The sequence below is a fragment of the Dama dama genome, chromosome 9 (genome assembly GCF_033118175.1).
Source record: "Dama dama isolate Ldn47 chromosome 9, ASM3311817v1, whole genome shotgun sequence".
NCBI classification, from domain to species: Eukaryota; Metazoa; Chordata; class Mammalia; order Artiodactyla; family Cervidae; genus Dama; species Dama dama.
This window is the reverse complement of record NC_083689.1, coordinates 17,048,544-17,058,710: the sequence shown is the minus strand read 5'-3', so window position 1 is coordinate 17,058,710 and position 10,167 is coordinate 17,048,544. Positions and strand designations below refer to the sequence as shown.

General features: G+C 40.6%; 2 protein-coding genes across 2 annotated transcripts; both read left to right on the top strand.

The window, feature by feature from the left end:
* Nucleotides 1–924, top strand: LOC133061235 (olfactory receptor 7G2-like). The gene has a single exon (XM_061149225.1). It carries the CDS (start codon nucleotides 1–3, stop codon nucleotides 922–924), a length of 924 nt encoding a protein of 307 aa, XP_061005208.1.
* A 7,393-nt stretch (nucleotides 925–8,317) lies between these two features.
* LOC133061234 (olfactory receptor 7G1-like) lies at nucleotides 8,318–9,256 on the top strand. The gene has a single exon (XM_061149224.1). The coding sequence runs from the start codon at nucleotides 8,318–8,320 to the stop codon at nucleotides 9,254–9,256; it is 939 nt and encodes a 312-aa protein (XP_061005207.1).
* Nucleotides 9,257–10,167: the final 911 nt, after the last annotated feature.

Sequence of the window (10,167 nt, the reverse complement as noted above, 5' to 3'; positions counted from 1 at the left end):
ATGGAGCTCAGAAACAAAACAGGTATTTCAGGATTTCTTCTCATGGAAGTGACAGAGGATCCAAAACTGCAGACCCTTGTCTTCAGCCTGTTCCTGTCCATGTACCTGGTCACCGTGCTGGGAAACCTGCTCATCATTCTGGCCATCAACTTTGACCCCCGCCTCCACACTCCCATGTACTTCTTCCTCTCCAACCTGTCCTTTACTGACATCTGTTTAAGCACAACCACGATCCCAAAGATGCTGATGAACATCCACACACGGAATCAGAGCATCACTTACGCAGGCTGCCTTATGCAGGTCTGCTTTGTCCTGGTGTTTGCAAGTCTGGATAGTTGTATTCTTTCAGCAATGGCCTACGATCGCTATGTGGCCATTTGTCATCCACTGAAGTACACTGTCATCATGAACTCTCGTCTCTGTTGCTTGTTGATTCTTCTTTCTCTGTTTACTAGCATCGTGGATGCCCTGCTCCACAGTCTGATGCTCTTGCAGCTGTCCTTCTGTACAGATCTTGAAATCCCCCTCCTCTTCTGTGAAGTTGTTCAGGTCATCAAGCTTGCATGCTCTGATAACCTCATCAACAATATCCTGATATATTTTGCATCTAGCATATTAGGTGGTATTCCTGTGTGTGGAATCATTTTCTCTTATATTCAGATAATGTCCTCTGTCTTGAGAATAGCATCAGTAAGCGGAAAGTATAAAGCTTTTTCCACCTGTGTGTCTCACCTCTCAGTTGTGTCCTTATTTTATGGGACAGCTTTTGGTGTGTACATTAGCTCTGCTTTTACTATTTCTCCCAGAAACACTGCAGTGCTTTCAATGATGTACACTGTGGTCCCTCAAATGATGAACCCCTTCATCTATAGCCTGAGAAACAGGGATGTGAAAAGTGCCTTGAAGAAACTTGTCAGTATCTAGGACACCTTTTCTTCTGGGTTGTCTCATTTGCTTTGCACTGGGGTTTCTGGAATGAGTCAAAGTGATAGAAAAAGTGGGCAAGCCAGAATGTTTGCCTCCTTCTTCCACCACCAAATTCTTTGAAAATAACAAGGTAACATAATGAAAAGTTCATTTTAACTTTGGGTTTTGATTACTATGAGAACCTTAGCTTGACTATATGGAGTATGACTCCTGATAGGAAGTTCACCCTTATAAACACTGCTTAGGGCAATGCCTTGTGCCTAGTAAGTACACAATAAAATTAACTAGTATCACTGTGTTCCATACTTGCCTGTATTCATCAGTTTTGTAAACTTAGTGTTCTCACATATTTTTACCACTTGCCTCAGCAACAAGATTAGTTTTCGTTCATGTTATGTTTATCAGCTGCTTTTTCTAGTTGGCATAATGCAATAAAATAATGTGTTCAGGTATTCAGGGCAATTACTGATAATCTTCTCTTTTCTTCCATTTATTTTTATTAGTTGGAGGCTAATTACTTTACAATATTGTAGTGGTTTTTGTCAAGCATTGACATGAATCAGCCATGGATTTATATGTGTTCCCCATCCTGATACCCCCTCCTGCCTCCCTCTCCATCCCATCCCTCTGGGTCTTCCCAGTGCACCAGCCCTGAGCACTTGTCTCATGCATCCAACCTGGACTGGTGATCTGTTTCACCCTTGGTAGTATACTTGTTTCAGTGCTATTCTCTCAGAACATCCCACCCTCGCCTTCTCCCACAGAGTCTAAAATTCTGTTCTGTACATCTGTGTCTCTTTTTCTGTTTTGCATATAGGGTTATCATTACCATCTTTTAAAATTCTGTATATATGCGTTAGTATACTGTATTGGTCTTTATCTTTCTGGCTTACTTCACTCTGTATAATGGGCTCCAGTTTCATCCATCTCATTAGAACTGATTCAAATGAATTCTTTTTAATGGCTGAGTAATATTCCATGGTGTATATGTACCACAGCTTCCTTATCCATTCGTCTGCTGATGGGCATCTAGGTTGCTTCCATGTCCTGGCTATTATAAACAGCGCTTTGATGAACATTGGGGTACACGTGTCTCTTTCAGATCTGGTTTCCTCGGTGTGTATGCCCAGGAGTGGGATTGCTGGGCCATATGGCAGTTCTATTTCCAGTTTTTAAGGAATCTCCACACTGTTCTACATAGTGGCTGTACTAGTTTGCATTCCCACCAACAGTGTAAGAACATTCCCTTTTCTCCACACCCTCTCCAGCATTTATTGCTTGTAGATTTTTGGATAGCAGCCATTCTGACTGGCGTGTAATGGCACCTCATTGTGGTTTTGATTTGCATTTCTCTGATAATGAGTGATGTTGAGCATCTTTTCATGTGTTTGTTAGCCATCTGTTGATAATCTTCTAGCATCTTATTTGCTTTGAGCTTTCTCATTGGCCTATTAATTCTCTCCTTGGTCATCTTATATTGCTGTACTTGTTACACATCCCTGGTGGAGTCTGAAAAAAAAAAACATTAAAATGAATTGTATCATTGATGTCACAGAGAACTGGGTGCAGTCTTGGGGATCTTAGTGCAAAACTTTTTTTCTATTTCCTATATTTGTTTATTTTTGATGGCACAGGGTCTTCTTTGCTTTGCACAGCCTTGCTCTAGTTGCAGCCTGTGGGGGCTGCTCCTCATTGTGGTGCTAGGACTTCTCATCGTGGTGGTTTCTCTTGCTGAGGAGCACAGGCTCTAGGCTTCAGGAGTTGCAGCACATGAGTAGTTTCGGCTCTCTGGCCCTAGAGCACAGGCTCATTAGGTGTGGTACAAGGGCTCAGTAGCTCTATGACATGTGGAATCTTCTGGACTAGAGATAAAAACCATGTCCTCTGCATTGGCAAGAGGACTCTTTTTTTAATTAATTAATTTTTAATTGAAGGACAATTGCTTTACAGACTTTTGTCGTTTTCTGTCAAACTTCAACATGAATCAGCCATAGGTATACATATGTCCCTCCCTCTTGATCCTCCCTCTCATCTGCCTCCCCATCCCACCCCTCTAGGTTGATACGGAGCCCAGCAGGAGGATTCTTATCCACTGTACCAGCGAAGTCCAGTGCAAAGCGTTTTAATGTGTCTTTATGAGGAAATTTATTCTAGGGAGAACTATATTCTTTTGAAATGGAGATGTTGAATTAAAGACGAGAGAGGAAAAAAGGGGGAATTTGATAAGGACAAGGACATCACTTTTCCTATGAGCATAAGAAAAGCAGGGCCATAAGTTAGAATTATCTCTGTGAGTATGCAGGTGAAACAATGGAGGTCTCAAAGGAGAACTGAAGGAGTGACTGTGGAACCTTCTGTTCTGGTCCTCATTGGTGGCTGAGGCGTTGTTTTACTTTCAGCACCACACCTGGGAAACAGCTCCCTGGCTGACAGGCAAGCAGAGGTTGCCCCACAGAACAGATGCAGAAATAGCTCACCTGGGACTTCCCCGGTGGTCCAACGCTTAAGGATCCACCTGCCAATGCAGGGGACATGGGTTCAATCCCAGGAAAACCCCATATGCCAAGAGATAACTAAGCCACTGCTCCATGCTTACTGAGCCCATGCCCTAGAACCCACGCTCCACAACAACAGAAGCCGCTGCAATAAGAAGCCAGTGCACCACAGCTAGAGGGGAGCCCCCGCTCACTGCAACTAGAGAAAGTCCACGGGCAACAACAAAGACCCAGCACAGCCAAAAATAAATGAATGAAAGTGTGAAAATGTTAGTAGCTCAGTCATGTCCAACTCTTTGCCACCCCATGGACTGTAGCCTGCCAGGCTCCTCTGTGCATGGGATACTGAAGGCAAGAATACTGAAGTGGGTTGCCATTTCTGTCTCCTGAGGATCTTCCCCACCCAGGGATGGAACCTGGGTCTCCCCATTACAGGCAGACTGTTTACCATCTTTTAATATAAAAAGAAACAGATCATCTGAGACCTTTGTACTAACTAAGATTTCTCTGACCTCCAGCAAGAACTACTGACTTTGAGTCTCTGGCAGAGACTTGTGGAGGACCTACATTCATTTTTACACCCATAACTCTATTTGATATTTTTCAAAAAGTATGAGCCATTTTTACTTAAAAATTGAAAGAATTCTCACAGCAGGATCCTCTATGACCCACCTCTCAGAGTAATGGAAATAAAAGCAAAAATAAACAAATGGGACCTAATGAAACTTAAAACCTTTTGCACAATGAAGGAAACTGTAAGCAAGGTGAAAAGACAGCCTTCAGAATGGGAGAAAACAATAGCAAATGAAGCAACTGACAAAGAATTAATCTCAAAAATATACAAGCAACTCCTGAAGCTCAATCCCAGAAAAATAAATGACCCAATCAAAAAATGGGCCAAAGATCTAAACAGACATTTCTCCAAAGAAGACATACAGATGGCTAACAAACACATGAAAAGATGCTAAGCATCACTCATTGTCAGAGAAATGCAAATCAAAACCACAATGAGGTACCATTACACGCCAGTCAGAATGGCTGCTATCCAAAAGTCTACAAACAATACATGCTGGAGAGGGTGTGGAGAAAAGGGAACCCTCTTACACTGTTGGTGGGAATGCAAACTAGTACAGTCGCTATGGAGAACAGTGTAGAGATTCCTTAAAAAACTGGAAATAGAACTGCCATACGACCCAGCAATCCCACTCCTGGGCATACACACCGAGGAAACCAGATCTGAAAGAGACACATGTACCCCAATGTTCAATGCAGCTCTGTTTACAATAGCCAGGACATGGAAGCAACCTAGATGCCCATCAGCAGACGAATGGATAAGGAAGCTGTGGTACATATACACCATGGAATATTACTCAGCCATTAAAAAGAATGCATTTGAATCAGTTCTAATGAGGTGGATGAAACTGGAGCCTATTATACAGAGTGAAGCAAGTCAGAAAGAAAAACACCAGGACAGTATATTAATACATATATATGTAATTTAGAAAGATGGTAACAATGACCCTATATGCGAGACATCAAAAGAGACACAGATGTATAGAACAGACTTTTGGACTCTGTGGGAGAAGGCGAGGGTGGGATGAATTGAGAGAATAGCATTGAAACATGTATTATCGTACATGAAATAGATCTCCAGTCCAGGTTCAATGCATGAGACAGGGTGCTCAGGGCTGGTGCACTGGGATGACCCTGAGGGATGCGGTGGGGAGGGAGGTGGGAGGGGGGTTCGGGATGGGGAACACATGTACACCCATAGTGGATTCATGTCAATGTATGGCAAAACCACTACAATATTGTAAAGTAATTAACCTCCAAATAAAATAAATAATTTTTTTTAAATTGAGAGAATTTTTAAAACTTTTACATTGAATGAACATTTTTAATAAACCACTACAATATTGTAAAGTAATTAGCCTCCAACTAATAAAAATAAATGGAAAAAAATTAAGCATTATGAGATTCTGATGACCTCTGAAATCTGAGATGCTTGACTTCAATATTAAACAACATGGAAGAATGTGTCTAGAATTATGAAGATAGCAGGCTTTTCCCCAACTTCTTAAATATAGTATATGTTAAGTAGTACATAAGATATATCTGTAGTTTTAAAAGAATAGATAAGAACATGATATGAACCTATGTGTAAGGGTTAAAAATAGAGCAATATCATTACCACAGAATCCACCTGAAGTGTTTCACAGTCACAATACCCTCTCTTCCTTCAGTACGAATACTACCCTTAACCTGTACTAACTTTCTTTGAAATTCTTCTTTGGGGTTGAATCCTATGAAATTGCCAATATTTTCTCATATTTGTCCTATGAAACTAGCAATAGAATTGAATGTCATTGTATTATCTCCTGCCCAATTTATAAATTGACTTCTTTTCAAACTTATTTAAAGTTTGATATAATGTATGAGTTTTTTAATCTTGATTGCTTCTCTCATTATGGCACTTTGAGATTTAATCAAGTTGTTGGGCATATCGATAACAAATTTATTTCTAATCCTTTGTATTTTCACATTATGTGTGGTGACTTTTCAAAGTAAGCATCCTGCCCAATACTGATGAAAATTTTGTTTGTAATTTTTTTTCGCTATTAAAAATAAACCTGAGTATTCTTGTATATATTTATTGGTGGAAATGAGACAAGTTTTATGCTTGCATGCATAAATGCTTGCAATGAAATTACTGAGTGTAAGTGGGTATGGATGTTCCTTTGGATTGTACCAAAGAGTTCTTCAAAGTGTCTGAAACAAGTATACACACTTTCTGATCAAAGTCTTGGTGATCTGTATCATAACTGATACACTTTCAAGTAAACCTAATGTAAAAATCATTTTATTAATTGACATATGTCTTTTTATTATTTGGTTGAGGTTTTTTTCTACATATTAATTTCTCTTTCTTTTAAATATATGTTGGTGGTATCTCAAATGAGTTATCTTTTTCTTTTTTATTATTTTTTTAAATTTTTATTTATTTATTTGGCTACACTGGTTCTTAGTTGTGGCATTTGGGATCTTTAGTTGCAGCATGTGGGATCCAGTTCCCTGACCAGGGATAGAACACAGACCCCCTGCATTGGGAGCATGGAGTCTTAGCCACTGGACCACCAGGCAAGTCCTTCGTTTTCTTTTTAATTCATATGAGTTCTTTATATAATTTCAATCCACACTCCCCTAAAATACACCAAAATATACAGTGAAACTATTGTGAAAAGATTAGAAAAGATGGTTGTGAAAGTTAAAAAAAAAAAAAAAAGGAGTAACAGACTTTTATGTATTGACCAGAGACAATTGTCAGGAAATAAATTATTATCTGCTATAGAAATATGCACAGTGAAGATTAAGTTTGAGGAGACATTAGTGACTGTTAAAGAGAAAAACTCCTGAGAGTTTCCAATTTTATAATAACATTTAAAGATATACTAATTATATGCACACATATAGCTATATTTTCACATATAAACTTGGTATCAGACTTTGTGATGTAACTAATTAGGTAGAGATCCCTTTGCTCATATTGCAAAAATGAAGACTGGACTCCAATTAGAGAAAGATGATGTGCCCATATTTAAAGAATTACAAAAAGAGGTGAGCAGACCCAGATGGAAAAAAACTTACAAGGTGTACAACTGATCTCACAGGATCAGGAAAGCAGCTACTCTGACTCCTCCTTTCTCGTCTTGGTCTTTACAGGTTTGCACTGCCCTGGGATCACAGTGACAAGCAAATTGTTTGGCTAATGAGGAGCTTTGGAAATTGAACCTCTAGGGATACAGAGACAGTATTCTGCCTGTGACCACCTCATTCAACAATCCTTTCTGTGAGAAGTTACAGCACACGTAAGCCGTCTCCCATCCGTGGTCCTTCTTGCCCAGGAGCTCTGGTCTCACTCAATCCTTCTGCCATTCCTGAGGACACATCTCCTATGTGGCAAGTCAAAGAAGACATCAAGCATCATTCCACTGTGATGCCAGCCAGCTAACCTAACGTCTCTCAGTGAATGTTTGGACGTGAAGGCAGGTATTATGCAATAGGCTCATCCAAGGGAAGCTGTGAGGGGAGTCCCTGCATCAGATGGTTTAGAACTAAGCCACCCACAGTCCTCCTGCCTGTCTGCCATCTTTTTCACATGTTTCTTTGTACTTGACACCAGCGCTAAAGCATCTCTCATTTACTCATATTGTACTCACTCTACTATGACCCGGAGCATCTCTTTCTGAGTAGAAATCTGTCTGTTTTAAAACAGGTTGACTGTTATAATTCTCTAACACTCACTTGCAATCTTGTGGTAAGAAAATTGGTATAAAGTTCACCTTATCATCCTATTGCTGGTTCTTGACATATCCATGTATTACCTCAATTGCCTGCCTCTGAGGTCTCAGGGGATCCAGATAAAATGTTCAAGCAGCCTCTTCCTGTTTCTTTTTATAAAATGACCAGGTTTTAAATAGCTAAAACAATGTACACAGCGTAATTTTTTAATGACACGTGTTAACCCTTTCCAGAATTAACATTTGTTGATGCTGATATATCAGCTTAAGGTTTTTTTAACTGAAAAAACAAGTTTTTAAAGAAACAGAATAATTCACATACACAAGGCACATTTTTTTTTTTCCACACCACACAGAGTGGGAATCTTAGCTCCCTTAACAGGGATGGAACCCACGCCCCCTGCATTGGAAGGGCAGAGTCTCAACCACTGGACTGCCAGAGAAATCCCAGGCACATCTTTTTAATTGCCCTCTTTCAATCTGCTTCCCTTATTCTTTAGATGGTTTTTGATTCTGTTGACGCTCTTCCTTCTAGTCTAGGAAACACACGTTTGATTGTCTTGTCATTCCACCTTTCCCATCAGATTTACCAACAGTATGGAACAGAGGAATAAAACACGTGCTTCAGATTTTCTTCTCATGGAAGTGACAGAGGATCCAGAGCTGCGGTCCTTCCTTTTCAGCCTCTTCCTATCCATGTACCTGGTCACAGTCCTGGGAAACCTGCTCATCATCCTAGCCGTCAGCTCTGACTCCCACCTCCACACCCCCATGTACTTCTTTCTCTCCAACCTGTCTGTTAACGACATCTGTTTAAGCACTACCACAATCCCAAAGATGCTAGTGAACATCCAAACACAGAGTCAGAGCATCACTTATACAGGCTGCCTCACCCAGATCTGCTTTGTCCTGGTGTTTGCTAGTTTGGAAAGTTCTCTCCTTGCAGTGATGGCCTATGACCGCTATGTGGCCATTTGTCACCCACTGAGGTATAATGTCATCATGAACCCCCACCTCTGTGGGCTGGTGATATTACTCCCTCTGTTTATTATTATTATGGATGCCCTGCTCCACACTCTGATGCTGTTACAGCTGTCCTTCTGCACAGACCTGGAAATCCCCCTCTTCTTCTGTGAAGTTGTTCAGGTCATCAAGCTTGCATGTTCTGACACCCTCATCAATAACATCCTGATATATTTGGCAACTAGCATATTTGGGGGTATTCCTGTGTGTGGAATCCTTTTCTCTTATATTCAGATAGTGTCCTCTGTCTTGAGAATGCCATCAGCAAGTGGAAAGTATAAAGCTTTTTCCACCTGTGGGTCTCACCTCTCAGTTGTGTCCTTATTCTATGGGACAGGTTTTGGGGTGTACATTAGTTCTGCTCTTACTAACTCTTCCAGAAACACTGCTGTGCTTTCAATGATGTACACTGTTGTTCCTCAGATGATGAACCCCTTCATTTACAGCCTGAGGAACAAGGACATGAAAGGAGCCGTGAAGAAACTCATTGTTAGGACTGCTTCTCTTCTGTGATTGTCTCTTCTGCTTTGTACTGGCATTTCTAGAATGAACCAGAGTCTCAGAATGTCAGGTGAACCAGAAAGCCTGACTATTGAACCACCAATTTATTCTAAAATGACTAGATAACATAATGGCTAAGTGAGTTTTAATTTGAGGTTGAAACCCAACTTGCTGTTTGCTTGGCTCAGTGTTTCAATAAAGAGTCCCATTCTCTAATCTTGGTTTCACCATGCATTCCTTAAGAAGCTAATGGAGGCAGGAGATATACTGATATTGTTGGAACATCAAAAGAAGAAATGTGGAAAATTTGGATATGTCACAGAGAGGGTCTAATAAATTTGTGGACATAATAGCCTTGATTTTGCCTGATCTTATGGTTGGGGCCAACAAAGGTCCATATAGTGAAAACTATGGTTTTCCAGTAGTCACGTAAAGATGTGAGAATTGGACCATAAGGGAGGCTGAATGCCAAAGAATTGATGCTTTCGAACTCTGGTGTTGGAGAAGACTCTTGAGAATCTCTTGAATTGCAAGGAGATCCAACCAATCAATCCTAAAGGAAATAAACCCTAAATATTCATTGGAAGGACTGATACTGAAGCTGAAGCTCCAATACTTTGGCCACCTGATGGGAAGAACTGACTTACTGGAGTTAGGATGTTGGGAAATATTGAAGGAAAAAGGAGAAGGGTCGGCAGAGGATGAAATGGTTAGATGGCATCATTGATTCAATGAACACAAATTTGAGCAAACTTCAGGAGACAGTAAAGGACAGAGGAGCCCGGAGTGGGAGCTGCCATTCATGGGATCACAAAGAGTCAGACCCGACTTAGTGACTGAAGAACAACAGAACTGCATCCCAGGCTCAAGCCTACTGTGAGACATGTGGAGATTTGTATGCACTGCATATTTCTTTTTGCATG

What these genes read in the sequence shown, in the direction of transcription:
- LOC133061235 (XM_061149225.1), top strand. Translation starts at nt 1, where the DNA reads ATGGAGCTCAGAAACAAAACAGGTATTTCAGGATTTCTTCTCATGGAA.
- LOC133061234 (XM_061149224.1), top strand. Translation starts at nt 8,318, where the DNA reads ATGGAACAGAGGAATAAAACACGTGCTTCAGATTTTCTTCTCATGGAA.